General features: G+C 43.8%; 1 protein-coding gene across 2 annotated transcripts in view; it reads right to left on the reverse strand.

Moving 5' to 3' along the window:
* PPP1R14C (protein phosphatase 1 regulatory inhibitor subunit 14C) overlaps window positions 1-23,351 on the reverse strand; it is a 121,484-nt gene that overhangs the window by 55,989 nt on the left and 42,144 nt on the right. Inside the window, exon 1 of one of the 2 annotated variants that reach the window (XM_025213425.1) lies at window positions 9,805-9,930. The exons of the other annotated variant lie outside the window; for it this stretch is intronic. Coding sequence (XP_025069210.1) covers window positions 9,805-9,915 — 111 coding nt within the window. The 5' untranslated portion in view covers window positions 9,916-9,930. Of the gene's footprint in view, window positions 1-9,804; window positions 9,931-23,351 lie in introns of those variants that run through there. 2 annotated transcript variants of the gene reach the window in all.

Here is a 23,351-nt window from a genome sequence, read left to right on the forward strand (position 1 = left end):
GGCCTCAACCCCCCCCCAGCCCCTACTGGCAGTGGCGGTAGCAGCCAGAGGGAACTGCGGACTGCCTGCAGACGCCACCAGCACTGTTGGCAGTGGGGTGGCGAGCGGGCACCGCGCGCAGGCGCTGCCAACAGTGTCGATGGCACCTTTTTGCAGGGGGTGCACCATCACACTCAGGGGGTATGCGTGCACCTGTGCACACCCCCTACATATCGCCCTTGGCTTCTATACAATACAGGTTTCCCTTGTATTATGCACACTACAACACATTATACTGTACATGTGTTCCTGGAAAATGGCGCATAACTTGAATTTGCATAACAGGAACCCACTTTACAATGTAACAAATAGGGATACATTCCAAGACCTCGACTGTACTGACCCCCAGACCCACTTCTACAAGACAATTTTGGTACTCGCCAACAGCAGACAGAACACACAAGCACTATCATAACGGGGATGGCAACTACAGAAAAATGTGTTACAGACAACAAGCGGGGAGCAGAGATCCACACAGGAGACTATATTTTGGTGCGTCATTCCCACAACGCACTGCACAGAGCAGCTGACTGCGGGCTTCCACCACACCAATCACATAAGAGTGAATTTACCTCGCACATAACGAATTTTTGGTATAAAAAGTGTCATCGCATAAGAGTGAATTTTCACATACAGAGCCTACATAAAGTGAGGGAAACCTGTACAGGATTCTTATGTGCATCACTTGGTTTCTTTTTGTCTTCCTTGAAGCACACACCAAGCTAACTGTAACCAAGTGATGGACTGACTAAGAGAATGGCTAAGTCACACTAACAGAATCTGCTATAACTGACCGATTCATATTGTTGTTAATATCTTCCTCAAATCTGTTTGAGGTCAAAATATCACCATATTGCACCACCGCATTATGAAACATGTCAAAGTACTGAATTTGAAGTTGCGTTTAATCTCGTGACTGAAAATTTGCTTCTACTAAAATTTTTCCTGCAGCATCCTGGAGAGCAAAGCTGTCAGATGTCATCTGCTAATTCAGGTGTGGCCAACCTGCCACACGGGCATCCTGTATACGTGGCAGGGATCAGATGGGGGAGGAGGCAGGCAGCATAGTGGCAGATCAGGCAGGAAGCAAAGCAACAGGTCAGGCAGAGAAAGTGGCACTTGGTGAGCCAAGGGTGCAGAAATCATTTGTGACATCCCTGCCAAAAAGGTTGGCCAGCTCATTTGTGACATACCTGCCAAAAAGGTTGGCCTCCACTACACTAGCTTGCAATGTAATAATATTTCAAAGTTCAGGTATCCAGAGTTAGCAGATACTGCTCCATACAAATCTTTACAGCCAGCCACTACTTCTCTTTATAACCTTCATTCCAGAGAACTCTTAACACAAGCCATATACAAACCTCATTTCATTCAATGTGATGCAGCCACATGGGGTGAGACATCAGGTGTTCAAGACCACCTTGCAACTCTACACAGTCATTTTAGACAACAAACGTAATAGCTTTCTGCGGGACTTCAGGCTCTGAAAGAGCAAGCCACGTGCATGTTAAGCAGGTGACCTTCCTTCCCACAAACATCACTGTGCAGCCAGTTTTCCTCATTTATGGAATATCCCTGTGGAAACTATCTGAAAGACCACCTGAACAGTGGCATCGAGTCTCCTTTTAGTGCAAGCTGTGCACTATGTGGCACTTACTTCCATGACTCCGTTCTTAGAGTCATATAAATTTCAGATCCACAGCAAAAAAGTTGTAACAGCCTATAATTGCAAAGAAAAACTGGACATAACCCAAAGGCTCCAAAACAAATGCCAAATAAAGAAAAGAGCCACACGTTTTAAAGTCTCAACTTGAAAGCCAGTCTTGCCATTTTTGAATGGTTGACTATATTAGGAAAATAGCCGTATTTCAAGCTCTTTTATTAAATCATAAAAAGACAGAGCCAATTACAGAAGATCATGACCCATGAACAGAGTGTTTTACTGAATTTACCTTTTAAAAAACCTCCTGCAATTTTAATGAAAATAACCTCCCACCCCGCTCAAATCCCAAAAGCAGATCTGGTCAGGACTCGAGTTTAAGCCTCTCACTCCAGCCTACCCCATGCCGCCTCCTCCTAACTCTTCTCCTTCACTTCCAGCATGCCCAAATTTGATGATTTCCTTCAGCCTCATACGGCATCACAGCACACTGTGCTCCTCCAAGGTCCCCAAATGCCATCCCTTCCCAGTTTCACCTCCTTGTCTCCCACAGCACCACTCTCTCAAGTGCTACATTCTGTCCCCTCCCCTCTACTATATTCAGCTCTCAGACATTGCTTCCAATACTTTAAAAAGCTTTAAGCAGTAAAAGGGCAATGGGGAATGATAGGAAATGGAGACCGGGCAGATCAGGGAAAGCAGAAAGCTCTATGAAAGACAAGCAAGGCTGGCATCAGAGTTGCAATTTACTTCTTCTTGTGAATGTACAGAATGGTATATGTTCACCTGGCTGTATCACCTCCACTACTTCTGTCGCTTACCAGGGCCCACATGGAGGAAGTGCTATAAGCAGCTCAATACCTTTTTATCCTCATCTCTCTCACTGTCAGATCTAAGCCAACAGGGAAGTGGCAAGAGACATTTGTATTAGTGTACCCAGGTGAGGAAGAAGCATGGAAATAATGCAGGGCAGGAATGATACACAGGGCAGGAAGGAGGAAGGTTGCTCCAAGTTCTGATTCATGCCACCAAGCACCTCTTGCCATCACCCCAAGCTCCTGCCTACTTGCTGGTTTTCCCCTCACTCTTTCAGTCCCTCCCTAGCTGTGTCCTTCAACCCCCCTACCTGCTTAAGAGGTACCCGGATGAATGAAATGAGGGACAGATTGTTGTGAGGGCAAGAATAACTTTTGGCATTTCTTGCAATGGGAACATGTGGAACAAACACAACTAAACAGAGATTCCTCATCTCCTTCCAGATCTAGACATGTTTCATCATGTTCTTGCACCCCCCAGAACACAAGGCTTTGCTCCCTTGGGGCAACCCCTGTATTAAAAGACCCCACAGTGAACAGTTGTAGTTGTGGAAGACTGTAGCAAGACAGAAAGCAATCTGCACACCCTTGAAAGTAGAGAGCAGTTGTTCGAGGCACTTAGTATGGTATAGTGCATAACAAAGCCCAAAAGCACTAACATTTTCCTGAGTGGGCTTCCACATAAACTGACCTTTCCCAGACCCCTCCAGAAGTGGAATATTGCTCCAGAGAGGCAACAAGTGCTCAAAGGAGATGGACCAGGCATGTAAGAGCCCAAATGAAACAGGAATAATAAAAAGGCCCAAGCCTGTGAACTATTGAGCACCTGCAGCCCATCAGAAACAAGGAAGGTTGAGTGTGCTCAGCAACACAAAGAATCAGGCCCAGAGTTCACCATTATAAGGAATCTGTAGAAGAGCTAACAAAACTCAATCCACAGTCACCAGAGAACTACCATATTTACCCATCCTAAGACAACTTTAAATTTAAAGAAAGTCCCCAATAATTAAATTCTTTACAATGAAAAGTTAATAATTTGTTATAATTTTCCATGTATAGAATCTCAGCTGACATTAGACGGCTATCTTAAATTTGCCCCCACCACCAACAAGACAGGAAAAGCAGCAGCAGGGGAGAATGTGTTGAGGAGTCAGGCAGCAGGTGACAATGAGGACAGAGGCAGCAGGGAGTAGAGGTAGCAAGGGGGCAGGTGGAGGGCAGAACCATGGCTACAGCTCCAGCTCTGAGGACAGGTCACGGCCAAGGTCAGGGTCAGGGCCAGAGCCAGAACTGCCACCTGGCTCTCTGCCACCTTATATGCAAATCCCAGATGAAGAGCTTTCTCCACTCCCACCCCTCAACTGCACAATGCTAAATAAAGAGAAAAAAAATCTTGTCTTGGATTCGAGTAAATATGCTACGTCCAGCCTAACTAGTATTATTATCTTTCCCCACACATTAATGGAAAAAATACAGGCATTAAGTGGCATTAACATTTTTTTCTTCTTTGCAGCTACAATGATGTGATACAAAGATATTGCATTTTACTGCTTGTCTATTTTTAAATATATATATATATGCAGTAACTATGCAAAAATATGTAGTTCTTCACAGTAAAAGTGCAGGCTTATTGGTAAGCATAGGAAATGAACTGTCAGCCAGTTACAGAGAGGTTTTGGCTTCAATTAGTCTACTTTAGTATCTGCAGTGCCTAGTATTTTATTGTTTTCATGACTGAAGTGTCAAAACAACTTCACTATAAACAAGAATATCAGTAACACAAATGCTAGTTAAGAAATTGTTGTCTAACTTGTGTATTTGTACTGTTGTCTGCAGGAACCACTGGTGTGTGAAATTGCTAAATGAGGAGAGGAGATGTTGATCATAAAGCACACTGAGCAAAGAAAGAAGGAAAAATTCAGAACTTCCTAACTATGCCCATGACACAAATCCAATCTCAGCTGACATTTGTCACATTCAAAATTGTCTCCCCTAAGCAAATGCCTTGTACTCTGGTATAAAAATAGGACATGCTAACTCAATGTAAACTGTCACTTCTGTTAAGCAAAACATTCCAGTGCAGATAGAGAGAGGACATGTCATGTTTTCTGTCCTTATCCACCTTCACACAAGACAAATATTTCAACATGAGCATGAACATACTGTACTCTAATTCACTGTTACATATTCTTAGTAGGGAGCCATAATAAAATTTTAAACTATCGCAAGCTTTACAGAAGAAAGCCTCAAGACAGAAGTAGTAATACATGATCTGAGTTTTGACTTGTGAACTCTGGCTCTGATCAAGTAGCTGACCTTACATATTCTGCAGAGAACACCACTCTCTCCTGTGTATCAACCTCACCCCAGGCTTGCCTGCATTCTAAGGGGTCTGTTGGCTAGATCCAACTGGTTGAAGATCTTTAGACATTCCCATAGTCCTCAGCAGACTACACCTCCTCCAAGAGGTACTCAGGAAAGACAGCCTTCCATGCACCAATAACTATGATGCGTCTCTTCATAACTGATACTACTGTCAGTTTCAGTGCAGAGAAAACTTGGGGCAATGATTAGGCTGATTGTAGATGTGGATTTTGAACCTGGTCCACTTGCGTCATGAAAAAACACCTGCTTTCTAGAACACTTCAGTCAGAAGTCCTGTAGGTCTGAAGACTTTATTTAGCTTCTCAGACAAATTGCCAGAAGCGGGTCCCTTAATGAACGAGGGAGACAACCTTGTGACAGAGGATACAGAAAAGGCTGAAGTGCTCAATGCCTATTTCGCCTCAGTCTTCACAGGCGAGGTCAGCTCCCAGACAACTACACTGGACATCACAGTTTGGGGAGGAGGTGAGCAGCCAACAGTGCTGGAAAAATAGGTTAGGGACTATTTAGAACAGCTGGACATATACAAGTCCACAGGGGCAAATGGGAAGCACCCAAGGATGCTAAGGGAGTTGGCTGATGAGACTGCAGTGCCACTGGCCATCATCTTTGAAAACACATGACGATCAGGAGAGGTCCCAGATGATTGGAAAAAGGCAAATAGTGCTCATACTTAAGAAAGGGAAAAAGAAGGAGCCAAGAAACTACAAACCATTCAGCCTCACCTCAATCCCTGGAAAAATCATGGAACAGACCCTCAAGGAATCCATTACTAAGCACTTGGAGGAAAATAAGGTGATTAGGAACAGTCGGCATGGATTCACCAGGGGTAAGTCATGCCTGACCAACCTGACTGCCTTCTATGATGAGGTGACTGGCTCTGTGGATGCAGGGAAACCAGTGGATGTGGAATACCTTAATTTTAGCAAGGCTTTTGATATGATCTCCCACAACATTCTTGTGGGCAAGCTAAGGAAGTATGAGCTGGATGAATGGACTGTAAGGTGGGTAGAAAACTGGCTGAAGCACTGGACTCAGAGGGCAGTAATCAATGGCTTGATGTCTAGCTGGTAGCCAGTATCAAGTTGAGTGCCCCAGGGCTGGTCCTGGTGTCGGTTTTGTTCAATGTCTTCATCAACGACCTGGAAGATGGTATAGAGTGCACCCTCAGCAAGTTTGCAGAAGACACCAAGCTGGGTGGTAGGGCTAGGATTCAGAGTGGCCTAGACAAATTGGAAGATTGGGCCAAAAGAAATCTCATGAGGTTCAATAAGGACAACTGCAAAGTCCTGCACTTAGGATGGAACAATCCTATGCACGAATACAAGCTAGGAGCTGACTGGCTGGGCAGCAGCTCTGCAGGAAAGGACCTGGGGGCTACAGTAGACCAGGGGTGGACAAAACACGGCCTGGGAGCCGGATGTGCCCTGCCAGGCCACTATCTGGCCCGCAGGGCCCCGAAAAAATTTAGAAAATTAATATTTATCTGCCCCTGGCTGCCTATCATGTGGCCCTTGATGGCTTGCCAAAACTCAGTAAGCAGCCCTCCACCCAAAATAATTGCCCGCCCCTGCAGTAGACAATAAGCTGAATATGAGCCACAAGTGCACCTTTGCTGCAAGGAAGGCTAACAGCATACTGGACTGTATTGGTAGGTGTGTTGCCAGCAGGTCAAAGGAAATTATTATTATTCCCCTCTCTTCAGTACTGGTGAGGCCACATCTGGAGTACTGTGTTCAATTTTGAAAGCCCCACTACAGAAAGGATGTGGACAAATTGGAGAGAGTCTAGTGGAGGCAACAAAAATGGTAAGGGAGCTGGGGCACATGACTTATGAACACAGGCTGAGGGAACTGGGCTCATTTAGTCTGCAGAAGAGAAGACTGAGGGGGGATTTGATAGCAACCTTAAACTACCTTAAGGGGGGTTCGAACGAGGATGGAGCTAGACTGTTCTCAGTGGTGGCACATGACAAAACAAGGAGCAACCGTCTCAACTTGCAGTAAGGGAAGTTAAGGTTAGATATTAGGAAGAATTTTCTCACTAGGAGGGTAGTAAAACACTAGAACAGGTTACTCAGAGAGGTGGTGAAAGCTCCATCCTTGGATGTTTTCAAGACCCAGATAGAGAAATCCTTGGCTGGGATGATCTAGTTGGGTATGGTCCTACTTTGAGCAGGGGGTTGGACTAGATGATTTCCTGAGATCCCTTCCAACCCTAATATTATATGATTCTGTGATTTTATAAATTTGGAATATTCTATTTGGAAGAGCACTTACCACGATTTGCTTATGATACTTCAGGTCTAGTGGGTAGGCTGAATTGGCTGAGACTGCCCTGTTGGAGAGAGAGAAAGTCCTAGAAGAAAGAAAAGATTCTATATAATCTTTAGCTCCAGTCCGACTCAGATCTTTGTTTGCATCAAGCCCAAATTCCTCCAACTGTACTCCAGAGAAGCAAAACGGTCTTCTCTCTTCTTCTACACCCTGCCATTGCCAAGATCTGTCAAATTATTAACCCAGATAAAGAGCCCGAGTTCTCCATCAAATGCATATCAATACATAATGGTTAAGCTGCATGTCAAGAATCTGCATGGACAACGTTACAAGAAACAAGAAATTTTTAGCACTGGAGAAAAGGGAAATAAAGGTGAAAGACTGCACAGGTCTGGTTTTTTTTCTAGAAGTAATGCTATTCTCCCCTGCAGGAGCAGAATTGTGTCTGCCAGGAAGAAAAGCCCTGGGTTATTCATTCAGAATATTCATCTTGATAACGTATATGAATACATTCCTCATTTGCCTCAGTTATATAAACAACTGGCTACCACATTTTCTAGTATGGGCCTGGCTACTCTATAAACAGGAGATGCAGACTGCATTGGTGAACGGCAGGCAAAACTTCTTTATTCAAATTCAGGATCCAACAATTGCATTAAAATCTTTGGCTGAACAGGCCCAACAAACAGCACTACAGCAGGATAGTCAAAATAAGACACGTGGAAATAAGAGCCCACAAGTGCCACTGACTGTTCACATGCCTATTTCCCAAGCATGGGACTTCATGTAATCCTTCTGTAGTTTTCTCCAACACTAAGAGACAGGAGCTCTGCCATAATTCAAATTTAAGAAGCTTAATTCATTTTCCAAAAGAAGAAATGTATGAAAAAATCTGTTTCAGTGCCCCGCTGGGGGGCAGAAGCAGGAACAAATAATACAACACAACACTAAACGTAAGATAATTTACTTCAGAGAATGAACTCTAACACTCCCCTCTACCCAATTGATCAGTCACTATCTGACCTTATATTTATTTTTAAGGTATCATCTGAGGAAAATTAAGTCATACAAGATCAAGATATTGTCTATAGATACAACAGACATTTTCTCTCCCATACACTATAGGCAACATGACACACAAATGCTAAAAGTCACCATCTTTGTCAAAGATATCTAAATTATCAGCTAAGTCTCAAAATAGTAAGTTAAAATTTTGATTAGCTATTGCCCTCTTCATTTTCCAAGTGTTGCAAAAGTACTTCAATGAGGCCTAAAGATGAGCAAACCTTTTGGAAATTAATCTATAACAATATAGTCATCTACTACAGCAGCTTATCAAGTCTCAACAACATTTGCACCCCATTGTCACAACCTGTGTGTTCGCAGTAAGGCTATTAAGATGTCAGTGACAAAAAGATTTGAGCGTGTGTGTGTACCTTTAGGCCAGAACAAAATCCCATTTACTTTAGTGGGACTATACATCAGTATAAGGGTCAAAACAAGAAGAACTTTTGGCAAGATCACTTCTGTAACCATTATACAATTCCAAGTGATAAAATGCTCAGTTAAAAGAATGGCTTAAAAAGTGCAAGTATAAACTCAGAACGCACTGTGGAAGGAAACATCAGGCTAAACTTTATTATTGTTATTATACAACTACATTGCCCTGTTAGCACAATGCTTGCCCTGTTGCAAAAAGCTTGTAATAAAGGAGTAGACTAAGAGGTCCTTTCCAGTTTTGTGTTCCCATATATTGAAAAAGAATCTAATTGACGGTCCAATAAAAGGATTTTCAGTGTAAGACATTGATGAAGTCCTGCATAAAAGACAAATTTCCAATTATATTGCAAATGTGAGGATTGTAATTGCAAAATACCTTTAAGCCTTAAACCTAAAAACCTCCACTATAATAGACTAATAAAAATCACCTATAAATCAGGGCCTTTTTGATAAAGGTAACAGATAAAACAATGTTAATTTAGACAGACATAATAGCAAATGTCTAGTGTGCTAGTTTGTCCTGAGCCAGAAACAGTGTTTCATTAGATGAATTAAGCTATCAATGTTCTAATAATTAAAGTCCACACAAGTCACTATTGCTTCCGTCATGGTTTAAGTACACTATCTTCAGTGCCAGCAACTACCATATGGAAAAAAAAAGGAACAGATGATGGACCCAGAAGGCATTTTGTCTATTCCCTGCAAATAGTGTAAGATATGGTGCTGAATTGGTTCCTAGAACAACATGGTGCTTTGAATTTTTTTTTTTCTAAAATGTACTCCATTACCAAAATGTAATAGTCACAATTTAATACCTGCATTCACCGCAAGGAAGATTAGATTTGTTTCAGTGTTACCTTGACTCAGCTACTTCTTTGTTCCAAAAATGCCATTTCCTTTAATAGCAGTAAATTTATTCTACCTTAACTACAATTGCCAATCAGCACATACACAAATATGACTTTAAGCTCTAATCCCTCTTCTCATATGCTGCTAACCTCTAGAATCCCTCATTTATGTAATTCCTTTCAATGTGTCAGATTGGGATATAGTAAATGAAACTGTCAACATTTTAAGACAAGCAAGTAGCAGTTGCACTGACACAGTTGGAGAGCCATTGCTAACATACTCGATTTGTGTTGTCAAACTGAAGTTTCTGGATTCTGGTAGAGGGGAGAGAAAGAGAAAAAGAAGGGGGAAAATGAGAAAGAAGCCATGTCTCTTGCTTTTTAATAAACATAAAAGGCTACAGGAGGAATGGATTTATATTTCTGCTGCTTTATCACCTTAGCTGATAGGAGATGAAGCAACTAATATTAATCAGACTGATTCAGACATGCAGTCTAGTATATTTTTAACCAACGTGCAAAAGCATTCTTTACAAGCATAGGAAATAAAGATTATCCTTAGTGCCCAAAAATTCTTGAGAGGTTTGTTTACTGGTCTGGGGCCAGGGACAGTTCCTGACAGTATCTACAAGCCACCAATTGGTACACAATCAAATTATTCCCAAGGCAACCCTGATCCAAAATGCTTTCACCATTTGGAAAGCAAGGGTTTATTTCTATTAGAACTTTGTACTCAGATACCGATTCTATTTAGGAACATTTCACTATCCCTCAAGGCTACAGGTTGCCATACAATAAATATTTTCTTCATTTAAACACTTTTTCAGGTACTCATTTCAGCAGTGGAATTTAGGTGGGTTAATGCACAGGTATGAGAATACTGGGCCAGATCCTGGGAAATGAGATATAAATCTGCATAAAATTCAATATGCTACACAATTTGCCAAAAAAGGATTAACCTTGACTGTTTGCAGATTGTTTTTAGTGACTAATCCTTTTCATTACCTTGTCAAAAAGCAGCCACTACACATCATACCCAAAGAGACCAGGACCACAAACAGCCATTTATTTCTAGTAGTGGAAATTTTCCGCCACTAGGTATGTTTTCAGGAGAGGTAGCATTACAACTGTTCAGCCTGCCCTTTCTCCTTTCCTCCTCATACCTTTCCAAGACTGAGTGCTCCCAGTTTGGGAAAAGCACTGGGGAGTAGCAGCTGCTCCATTCCTATTCTTAGGGGGAATGAAGCAGTGGGGAAGGTTTCTCAGACTGGGAGTCCCAGTCTAAGGAGCAGATGGGGAGGAGTGGCTGCCCGTTGGGAGAACCTGTCTTCTGCAGCTTCTCCAGACTAGGGTGACCTGGGCTGAGGAAGGCATAGAGAGGACTTCCCCACCACTTTACTCCTTCCCAAGACTAAGAGGAGAAGCACAACAGCTGCTCCCTATGCCCTCCCCAGACAGGGGTGACCCTGGTCTGTAAAAGGCATGAGCAATATTTCCCCACCACTTAACTCCTGGTCCCTGGGGGGTAGGATGGGGGACACAAAAGCATGTAAGTGTACAAGCATTCATTCTCTTGGGAGAAACTCTCCCACAAGCAACCTGTACGGGGCAGAAAATGAGTCTTACTTTTCCCAAAACCACCACTTTTGATCTAGGAGAAATTGTGTGACTGCTTGTATGCTTGTGGTTTCTACTGGGAGAGCTGCAAGTCTCCCAGTGAAAATATAATGCTTTGTATGGGGCCCAGGTCCTTTACATCTAAAACTGGAGAAGTAGACTTGTTATTAAGTTAACTAGCGAACTGCCTGTCAAGAATGACAGTGGGGGGCAGAGCACCATCACCCACTGCCACCTCCCAGGAGCAGGGGGGGTAGGAAGCTTGCCCCACTGTCCCCTCCATCAGCACCCTGCGCTGCTGCCACCTGCACCTTGCCACCCCAACCCAGCCCTGCTCCTCGGAGGTGGCAGAGCGCTGTCATGACTGCGGGGAGGGAGCGGTGGGGTGAGCCCAGCACCACTGGCCTCACCCCACCTCTCTGTCCCCTCCGTCCCTACCATCATGTCGGTGCTCCGCATTCTGATTGGTTGTTTCACTAATCAATCAGAATGCTTCAAGAGTGTTACAGACAGACAGGCAGACAAAGCCCTTTATTATATAAGAATAGTTTATGTCTGACCACATGCAAACAGTTGGAAGGGATTTTACTTGCTAAATGAGCAGGCAAAGTCTGGCTTTAAAAGTTTCTGAAGCAGAAACCAAAGCAATGGGTGGTATTTAAAAGGGAAAATGACAATGATCCAAGACCATTGTTGAATGGGCAACAGGTCTACACAACCTGAAAACCAGTTGTCCTGTTATCTTAAGGGCAACATCAATTACCCAAAAGATTTTTTAAAATAAATAAATAAATGGAGGAATATAGCTGTTTCAGGATAATTAAAACCTGTATTCTTTAAAACCTTGAATAAGAGTTTAAGTAGTGTAAGTATTTATAGACACAAGACACAGAGGACCCATTCCTGCAAGGGACTGAACATCTTCCCCAACAGTTGGAATTGACCATCTCACTGTCTAAAAGCAGCAACATGCATTTAGCTAGGAAATGAAACTTTCTCAGACCATTTTCAGATAATCATTGATTAGACCAATCATAGAATGTGCCTCTGACTGCAAGAAAATCTACTGAATGCTTCCCATATTGACTTAGATCATAGGACTCATTTCACTAGCACATATCAGTTCACTAGCACATATCAGTTCAGTAATGTTCCCATGCTCAAATAGCAGTCAAAAGTGTGTGAGGCATATAGCGAAATACAGATCACCAATATTGATAGGTTTCTTTAAAAAATCACTCAGCACTAGAAATGTAGTTCATTCAACCCAAGTACCATATTTCAATGTAACAGAACTACATTCCTTGAAAGGATTTGATATCCATGCTATACTGATTTATATCCATTTAAGAAATTTCTTCTCCACCTCTCTGAAGTTTTTTACACCTCTCTTTCTACACATTTTTGTTCTATTCAAGAATCACTTCATTCACTAATTACCACTTGGAGGTGGCTCAGTAGCAATTAAATGGGAGTCTGTTCAGAGTCAGACAACTGTGTTGTAAATTAGTTTCTATATCCTGACAGTGTTAAACATAAGACTCCTTCCTATCTTTACTGAAGGTAATAAAAACATAGTAAAAAACGCTTTGCAAGAAAAAATAATAGAATAATAGAAAATCAGAGTTGGAAGGGACCTCAAAAGGTCATCTAGTCCAACCCCTTGCTCAAGCAGAAAACTCCCCAGCTAGATCACCCCAGCCAAGGCTTTGTCTAGCCAGGTCTTAAAAGCCTCCAAGGACAGAGAGCCCACCACCTCCCTGGGTAACCTGTTCCAGTGTTTTACTACCCTCCTAGTGAGAAAATTCTTCCTAATATCTAACCTAAACATCCCTTCTTTCAACTTGAGACCACTGCTCCTTGTTCTGTCATCTGCCACCACTGAGAACATCCTCTTTCAAACCACCTCCCACCCCTTCAGGTAGCTGAAGGCTGCTATTAAATTCCTTCTCAGTCTTCTCTTCTCTTCCACTACTTCCAACACTGCCCCAAAACAGAATAAAACAGAATAAAATCAAATTGCTAATTAGGGTGGCTTGATAAGCCAACGAGAATAGCAAGCAACACCGGTGGCTTCAGCAAGGATGAGACGTTTACAAAAAGAGTTTTACTTTAAGTGTTTGCAATATTATTTACTGTTCTTCCAGACTCAGAAGGAGCAGATTGCTACTAACCGTGGCAACTGGGTCAGATGCCTAAGGTCTGCCTGGCACACACAAACAGGGCCAGGGGATGGTATGGGCCGAAACAGAAGGTTCATACCAGTGTGGAAAACCAGTGGCTAACAGAAACATAACCCCAAACCTCAGAGAGAAGCCCTGTTATACTTGGGGCATATCATAAGTATACAAGAAATTTACTTGCAGGAGAATGTATACAGCAGTATGACTACAGAAAAACAACAAAGCAATTTTTTTGATATGAAGAACTCAGAAAGTCCACAACAGATCAGATTTTTTTTTTTAAACACTATGAACTCTTGTTGAAATGTCTTGGTTTATCTCGTAAATCATGTTTACACACAGTAACAGAAAGCCTAGAGGCTCTCTGTTCCTTTAAGAGAAGCAGCCTATCCAGGGAGCCCTGCAGGCTAGGCAGGGTGCAGGAGCTACAGGTCACCAGGCCAATAGGCTAATGGAGCAATTAGCAGGCACCTGCGGGCAGTCAGCTGACCAGAGGTAGCCAAGGCTTATAAGCCTGGGAGCTTAAAAACCCAAGGCTGGTGGTGGCTCAGGGAGTCTCTCCCTGGCAGCCACAGAAGGAGCTCCTGCCTAGGAGAACCCCCCAGGGACGCTGGGCTGAATGCTCTGCAGCCTCAGGAATGCTCAGACTTGAGGAGCTCGCAAGGAGCCAGGCTGGGAGGTGTGCAGGCCCAAGGGTGAAGGAAGGTTTGCCTGCTTAAAGGGGCAGAGGGCTATCTTCACTATGGTGATTTATGTTATAGCCCAGGGGCTTGTGTTTATACCAGAGGTTTGTGATGGGGTTGTAAGGGGCAGTTAAGGAGGTCCCATTAGTGCTTAAGAGACATGCGATAGCCTTAAGCCCTACCAGAGACAGGCTCAAGCAGTTACTGAGCCTGGAGTGGGCAGAGTGCAAGACAACAGTGAGACAGGGGCCAGAGGCCCAGGGCCCAGTGCCAGAGGGGCACAGACACACGGGGTCCTGGGGTCCGGCAGATAGGGACCAGGGGCCCAGCAACCAAAAAGGACAGAAAGAGCTAGTGCCTCAAAGCCAGGTCCAAAACAGTGGGCCCAGGCTCAAAGGCCTAGCTAGAGCAAAGGGGCAGAGGCCAAGGAGGCTGAAGCCCCAGCAGAGGGAACAACATAACAATACCACCCGCAAGGCATGAGCTGTGGTATAGGGAGGATTTGGAGCCACACAATTAGCCCTTAAGGCTTTGGGTACCCTGTTATGCACAGGTTATTACAGAAGCCCAAAGAGAGGCCTGGGATTATAGAGGCCCAGCGAGGGGCTGAGGATCAGTGAGGACTAGTTAGGTACTGGGGACCCTAGTGGGGTACATTGGAACCAGGGCCATGCAAAGGTCTGTGGGCAGCCTCCCTATTTATCACTATCCCTTCAAGGTGTGGCAGACGAAACAGGAAGGAACTGTAGGGGTGGAGCAGGGTACAGTCACAGAGCCTGCAGGGGTGTCACGGCCACCCCTAGGATCCCAACATGCTACACACACCTACCAGTGCTAACACTGCATGGCACCCCATGGCACACTTGAAAGAATGTTAAGGCACCCCAGGGTGCTGCAGCACCTGGGTTGAGAATCATGGGTATACAGAAGCTCATGTTATGTACCATAATGTACAGGACACAGTATACCAAAAACAATACCTGATAATGCCCCTCTCTCTTGGAATGGTGTTGTCTCTTAATGACACGGGTCTTGAAATACAATGAATAACATTTAATTGAAGTTTTAAGGTATTATTTCAGAAAAAAATTCTACATTTTGACCCTCTAATAATTGTGTTAATTTTTAGCCATTTCCATCTACTTGATGGACAAGAAAAGTATATTGGAGAAATAATGCTCCAAATGGCCCACATGACAACACATACACTTGGCAGAACAATCTCATTGACAAACAGGATGTAATAGCAAGGACTTTAGGTGTCCAAAGAGATATCCTCTTCCCAGCAAGCATGCAGCCTTTCCTGACATGGGTCTGCTGCAGTAGCATTTTTAATACCTGAGAGAGGAATTCAAAGCTACTTTCAACAGCCTGAAGTGCCTCCCCTTGTGGATACTGTCTTTGAAACCAAGACACAGTAGAGGTTGGAGGAACTGACCAAGATGAACTTCTACAATAGAAGTTCAACAAGGGCCACCCACTTCAACATTACATCCTGCAATAAAAGCTACTAGAGCCAAAACACTGCATTGGCAGTGTAGTGAAGGTACATTAGATTAATATTTATGGTAATTTAGAGTAATAAGATTTGTACTGCAAAGGCCAATTCCTTATTTTGGTCAAGGTTTTATACAACCCTTTTCACCAGGGATCCAGGTTTTCCCCCTTAAAGGAGAAAAGTGCAGATTTCCATTTGGAGGCTGGATCTCTGCCAGTCTGCAAATGAGCTGCTTGGGCATGGAGGGGGAGCAGGCAGAGGGCAATTGAAGGTAGAGGGCCTGGGAGGTAAAAGGGAAAAAAAATCCAGGGCAACGGGGCAGAGGGTGCCATGCACCTGTGCACACATGCAGCCAGCAATACAGCCAGGCAGGGTGGTGGAAGCAGGTCCAGCACCCGCATGCAGGTAAGTCTGTGGGATGCAGGGGGGGGAGAGGTTGGAGGATCAGGGCTTAGGGACTGTCACTGTGGCATTAGGGCCAGGGACCAAGCTCTGATGAGCCCAAACCAGCCCTGCACCATCAAGGTCCCCCAATGGCACAGGGCTGGTCCAGTACAGGGGCCAAGCTCTGGTGAATCTGAACCAGCTTGCACCATCAGAGTGGGTGCCAAGCTCTGGAAAGCCCCACACAACCCCTGGCCCCTTGGTGATGTGCCAGGGAGGCATGGGGGGCATGTCCCCCCCAAGATTTCTGTGCCAACAACAGGGCGCGAGACATGAGGCTACAGCCTGGACGGACTGGCACCAGGCAGGAGCTGCCTCCACAGCCTAGCAGGTGGAACCCAGCGCAGGGGCAGAGCAGGGTGGGGAGACTTGGTGTTGCCACCGCCGCTGCCAGGAGCCTTATGCTGCCACACCCCCATGGTGAGGTTCCCCTTGCTTTTCCAGCACCAGTGGGAATGGCAGCATGGAGCTGTGCCCCCCCTGCCTCCCAACTGCGGCGGTGGTACAGAGTTGTATCCCTCAGTGTCAGCACTTATGCGTTTCCTACGCCCTGCCCCGCACATGCACATGCAGGTCATACCAGCAGGGCTAGCAGTGGCTGGGAAGAGGGGCATGGGTCATGCTGACAGGGCTGTGGGGGCTGTGGCAGGGCACTGGCATGTCAGGGATGATCAGTGCCAGAAAGCAGCTAGCTGGGGGGGGTGGGAGGGGAGCCACCCACAGTTGGACCCTATCATGGAGCTGCTCAGTGTCACAAAGCTGGGGAGAAGGCAGGGGGTGGGGGAGGGCTTCAGCTAGACCTGTGTCCTGGTAAACAAACCAGGCCCAGGGAGCTCTGTGGCAGGGGGGGGGCTGAGATTTCTCATGATAAACAAACAAAGCAAATTTAAACACCAAAATACATAGATATTTAGAATTTGATTTTATGATAACGATTGAAGCACTGATAGGTTTCCAACTGCTTTAAAATTGAAAATATATCAATAAAAGTGTGTGTGTGTGTGTGTGTGTGTGTGTGTGTGTGTAAAATCAGTTGAACACAGTATATATATTAGTGGCGCTTCATTTTAAACATGGAAAATGTGGATTTGGGGGGTTTTAATCAGAGAATACTTTCGGATTTTTTTTTTAATCAGAGATCCCTGCTTATCATCACTGTATCTGCACATCTTCCAGAAAATTGCAAAAGAAACAAAGTACTATTAAATATGGTCCTCTCTCACCATCACTTCAAAGGAAACACTGTGAGGTTTTTATGGTAAGGGGAATTGCTCCTGTTGTTTTATTTATTGGTATTTTTGTCACCCTGGACTTTGCAGGAATATTATGAGAGGCAAAATGAAAAAGGGCATGCTGCATTTGGAAGGAAAAGTTGAAAGGTCTGTGATGGTTCTTTCGTTGTTTTGTTCTCAAGGCCACCATCTTCACCTGATCCTCCACAACAAATCTCCATCTATTAGAGAGAATTATCTGTACAGCAGGCAGCATCCATTATATATATATATATATATAAAAAAAAAAAATAAAGGGCTTAGTCCGTCTGTCTGTCTGTCTGTCCATAATGCTCATGGGGTGAGAGGAAGGAGGGGAGGTGGCACACAGCTGAACGCAGAGGTGGTAAAGCAGGGCAATGGGTGATGGTGGCAGCCACCACATACAAGCTTCCCTCCCCTGCTGCTCCTGGGAGGCAGCGGCAGTGCAGGGTGGTGGGTGGCAGCGCTCTGTCCCCCGCATCCCTGTGTCCCCCCCAGACATTCTTGACAGGCAATTCGTTAGTGTGTGTGCGTATACGTACACATACACACGGCCGTCCCGGGGGGAGGGGTGAATCAGGGCGAACATCCTAGGAGGGTGCAGGGCAGAGAGGCCATGGCCCCTCCTGCAGGGCTGGTGACTCTGCACCACTGCCGCTGGCTTCATGTCATGCCGCTCACTACCCCCACCCACCTACATGCTCCCCTCCCAAGGAGCTGAGTCAGACATCAACAGTCTCTATCACAGAGCTTTAAATATTCTTTTACACATCTTGAGCCCAGGTCATAACACACTGATAAGGTAAAGACTTGGATCTTCAGTTTGACCACATCCTATGGGAAGTCAGCACAGAGCATGGAAAACAGCCATATTCATAATAGTATTCCCAACAAGAAAAGAAGCTGCATTCTTTACCAGGAGGAGTCCCCAACCACCCTTCCAAAGGCGAATTATTTCATATCTAGGTATATTATCCTGCTGTAACCCAACCAGGTAATGACATATTACAAAGGCCAGGTTAAGGTTTGCTAGACTAGGATACACACTTAGCCAATCAGGTAACACTTTTTGAGACCTTTTTAAATGCATGTCTTCTTTTTACCTATTTCCAAAACAAACTCAAAATTACTGCTACTCTTACTTTAAGACTGTACTACTTATTTAAATAAAAGAAAGCAAAACTTGATGTTTTGTGGCAGTTGAAAGCATGCCAGGCCAACAGAATAAATCAGGCTTCAACTGGGTATCCCTTTCTCATCAAGAAACAAGCTCGTTTCCTGTTGAGGCTTGTTCTCTTAAGATATAGAGCTTCCTATTGTTCTAAACTCTATGGCCCATCCATTTAAATTAACCAAGTAGACCAGTAAATTAAAAAGAAGCGTCAACACAGCTTGTGCTGTTGCCATTCGTATTGGTTTTTGTACTCAGCAACCAAAGAAGCTGTGTGTAGCTGGCTAATGTCCTCAACTCTTAAAGTTCAAGAATAGTCCAATTATAAACCTAATAACCCTTTTTCTTGGATATAATAATGTGCAAACAAAATAGCTCTTGCACAATCCATAGTATAGCTCCTGTCTTTTGTTTCCTGCAAGTTTTTCATGACCTATATTCCCTCCAAGTATACTTCCACAATTCTGTTCGTTACAGAATTTAAAAAGTATTGTGGGGAGAATGTACCGTTCAGCACAGTAAGTTATTTATAAAGCTTAATCAATAGCTCCTAAGGCAAATTCAGAGGTACTGTTTAATGTTGTACAAGTTTGGTAGGTGGTCAGAAGATGCATATGAGAATTTCAATTGGGATAATTTCTGTGCTGAGGATGCAGGTGTGGAGTGCACCAATTTCAATTCCTTTATGCATATGTGGGTTGTTTGATGCCAGAAATCCTTACCCACAAACAGTAAACTTGAGCCAAAATTTTGAAAGTGCCAGTGTTCTAAAGAAAGTTCTCCTACAAGAGGTTTTTTTAAAACTAATATACTGCAGCGATTATAGAAACTGATTAGAATGGCCTACAAGTTTGGTACCCTGTTTCCACCTTACAATTTGCAAAAAAAGCTAGAATGGCTAAAACACAATTTAAAAGTATGTAAATGTGGCATAATCTAACTTGTTTAAGTGGCCCCACTTCATACAAACAGGAGTTTAAGCTAGATTCATATTTGTGCACTGAAATCTAGCTGCCCAGAGCACAACCAAATCAGTGTTAGGTTGGATTACCTTGCATTTCATTCAACATTCTTTGGAATCATCTTTAAATGAAGTGATCTCTCAGCTAACTAGAAGCTTAGGACACATCCCCTTCTATTCCAGATTCCCTAGTTCTGCAGGGTTTTCTTTTGACCTTGACAACCCTTCACAACTAAAGCTAGGCCAATCCCCAAATCTGATTTTTATATGGGATTAGCCTTCCTGCAGACATTATGTGTTTTCAAGTGTTGTATCTGGAGTTAGTGGCAAAAAAGTTTTGCAAATAATGAATAATAGATGCCCTCAAGAGAGTTCTCATCTGGTTTGATATCAGATTTTAGGGGTTTTTCTTTTTAAAAAGCAGTAGTTCAACCCAAGGAAGGAAGGGAGGGAGGAAGGAAGGAAGGAAAGAAGATCACATGCAGGCAGGACTTGTTCCTGTGTACCAGGAAGCCAGAAAAAAATACTACCTATCTAGTTTAAAATATAGAAATGTATATTTTATATTTAAAATATAAATATTGGAGCTGTTGATTTATCAATAAAACCTCTCACTGCAATTAATTAGGAGAAGCCTTTTAAATTGAGATTGATGGGCAGGCACCTTTATTCAGTTACAGTTTTAGAGTCCAAGATTGATTTATTTATTTGCACACATTCATTGCGCCAAGCTACAAAACACCCTTCAGTCATACTTTTTCTGCTTTCCTTCCCCAGGACTGTAGGGTTATTATTTGTTGTTACCGTCAATGAAAGCTGCAAAGGCCAAGTCACTGAACAGATGAGACAGGGAACACTAACACTGATGTGCTATTCCAAGATTACATATTTTACAGATAGTGTGAAATCTGAAGGATTTTGAAGTGATTTCAGAATCCAAGCAATGCCATATTATGAGGACCAATTCCTCTCAGCCAGCCTTCCTGTCATAGTTATTACCAGTTTGTTCAGCTGATTAAGTTTCAACACGGGAGCTACATCCCAGCCTAAAAATAAATCATGAGGGAGTTTATTTAAAGTTCAAGAGCTGTGCAGTTAACTTTAACCTAATACTCTCAATTGAGCTCCCTTCTCTCACCCATTATTACTTCTGATATGCAGCCTGCTTGCTAATTAATTGTAAAGGAAAAAAAACCTGGAGGGAAATTGCATCATAAAGAGTCTGAGAATCTCGGAACAAAAACGATCCATAATCAAATCTCCATTTTGACCTCAAGTGTAGCATTCTCAAAACCAATGGGATTAATAAAACACTTTGCAAACAAACAGAGACAGACACACAGAAAGACACACACTTAAGAGCTTAAGTCAAGACTTTAAACAATTTTACCCTTTCTTTTTCTTTTCTTTTTTATTAGAAAAGATTGTGTCACATCAAGTCATTAGAAAGACTCATTCCCCATGGAGGAAAATAAGTTTTTGATTCATCGTTTGCATAAGAGTGGAACCAGGGGTTCCAAAAGTTCTTCCCTGTCATCAAATTCTTCATTTACGTTCTACCTCCTGTTTGTAGTCACACTGCAACCACAGTAAGGAGACATGGAACTGAATTTAAAAGCCTTTGAGTAATCAGGGCTCATGGTAGAAGTGATATATTTTATTAGACCAACAAGATTTTTGCAAAAAAATTCTTTAATTGCAAGCTTCTGGGCACAAACACCCTTCATCAGGCACTGGAGAAAAGACTAAAAGTTTTCCTGGGTAGAAATGAAAGTTCATATTTCATAGAATTTCACAGAGGAGTCAACAGATGGAAACCTCTGGGCAGGCAGTTCTTAGCTGGTAAGGAATCTCTCAGCTCACCTGTGAGGCTTTATGATGATGCAAAACCTTTAAGTAATTAAAGAAATGTTTTTGCAAAAATCTTGCTGGTCTAGTAAAAGATATCATCTCTATTACGAATCCTGAAAACCTTTAAGTATGCATTTAGTAACTTATTTTTTTAATGCATTTGACCAGCAGGAAACCTGGAAAACATACTAAATTGTTTTCCATCCTCCCTATAAGTAATTTCTGTATGAACCCTTAGCCCTAAAGTGAGAAGGGCATGTGGTGTTCAAAGTCCGGTTATTCAGATCTTCGCACCTACTTGATGCATTAAACACCTCAGGATGTGTCATGCATTTCCTGCCTTGTTGATGCACCCTGGGACCCTTGTGGTGAAATTTCAGCTCTATTCAAATCAGCAGGAAACTTCACATTTGGCCTCAACAGGGCCAAGGTGTCATACCAGAAAGATGGTTTAAAAAAATAAAAATAAAAAAGTAATCTCTACACAGAAACTGACCAGGGTGACAGGAAAGGCCAGACAGGGAATACTGGAACTTCTGCTGAAATATAGCTATCTACCTGCGAGATCTTTTAAAAGCTGAACCATAAGGATGTGTTTTATAGCCGTGTTGGTCTGAGACAAAGAAGAATACAAAACTCTAAAACTCTTGGTTTAGATGTAATACCTTTTATTAGACCAACTGAACCAAGAGTTTTAAAACCATAAGGATTTCATTCCCCCCTCCCCCCCGAGGTGCCAGCAAATCTGCATTTTTATCTCATCTTGGACAAAACATGCGTAGCTTAAAACAAGATTGACAGATAGATCTCAAAGGAATAATAGGTATGGACTCAATGTGCCATCATCCTACATAATCTTTGGTAAAAAACTGATTTTCAGCTGCTCCTTACACCTAGCGCATTATTAACCCACAGTACAGAATGAGCCCCAAGAGCTCTTTAGAAGACAGTTATGCCTTTGGGGGCAGGGGCTTTTCATTTGGGCACAGACTTTTTTCTTTCAACATGGGGTCAGAAAATCATTTGGGCAGGAGGGCAGGGTGCTGAATTTGGGGTTTGTTTGCAGAACATGTGACGTGCACCTAAACTTGGTCTTCGTGCAGCCCTCATTCTGTACTATGGGTTAATAATGTACTTGGTGGAAGGAGCAGGTGAACATGAGGGTTGTTACTGGAGACTGTGTAGGACAATGGCAGAGTCCAGACCTCTGATTTTGGGGGGGGGGGGGGGGGGGCCTGTTATATTTTTTTTTTTTTTGGGGGGGGGGGGAGGGTCCATGTATAATTTTTATTATTTTCTTTCTTTTTTTAAGCTATGTACATTTTGCCCAAGATGAGAAGAAACTACAGACTCTGCTGGCTGGCACGTCGGAGGAAAAAAAATAAATCCTTACAGTTCTGCTTTTGGGGTAGGGACTTTTAAATTCAAGGACAGAACTGTGCCCAAAGGCCACCTTCAAACAGGGGGTCCTGTAGCTATCCTATTTTACTAACTTAATGATCTTCACAGAGCCTGGGGCCCACGGACTGCCTTCCTGCCCTCTCTTCCAACAGCGAAGGGAGGGGGGGAGAAATCCGGTGAAGAAAAAGCTTAAAAAGGTGGGGGGGGGGGGGGGGCTTTTTTTTTTTGCAGAGATCTCTCCAGCTGTTGGGAAGATGGGGCAGGGCAAGGACAGGCCAGCAGGCATCTGAGGAACCTTCACTTTTGTTCCCAACTCCAACACTGGCTGAAAAGGGAAGCAAGGGGACACCCTGCAGACAGAGAGGGCAACCTGCCAGCCTGTCTTGTTGCTGGGTCCTCCCTGCACACAGCCCTGGTACAGCCGAGGCTTGAGGGGGTGCTGCGCACAGCTCTCATGTGAGGCGGGAAGGAGAAGCATGATGGGGAGAGGCACTCAGCGCCCGCCCGCCCGCCAGGAATGTCATTTGGAGGTGGTTTCCTAGCCGGTGCCCCCTGCCCGGCACGCGCACGGGGACACACGCACAGACACGGTGTAAATCGAGCCACAGGCACACTAGAGAGGCAAAGAAGCCAATCCCCTAGGAGGCGAGTGCGAGGAGGAGGGCTGGAGCACTAGACACCCACTGCTGGCGTGCACACACGTGTGGACACACATACGCAAGGGGGTGCACATACGAGAGGGGGGGAAGTGCACACACACACGCAG

Source organism: Alligator sinensis, unplaced genomic scaffold, assembly GCF_000455745.1.
Source record: "Alligator sinensis unplaced genomic scaffold, ASM45574v1 scaffold608_2, whole genome shotgun sequence".
Lineage (NCBI taxonomy): Eukaryota > Metazoa > Chordata > Crocodylia > Alligatoridae > Alligator > Alligator sinensis.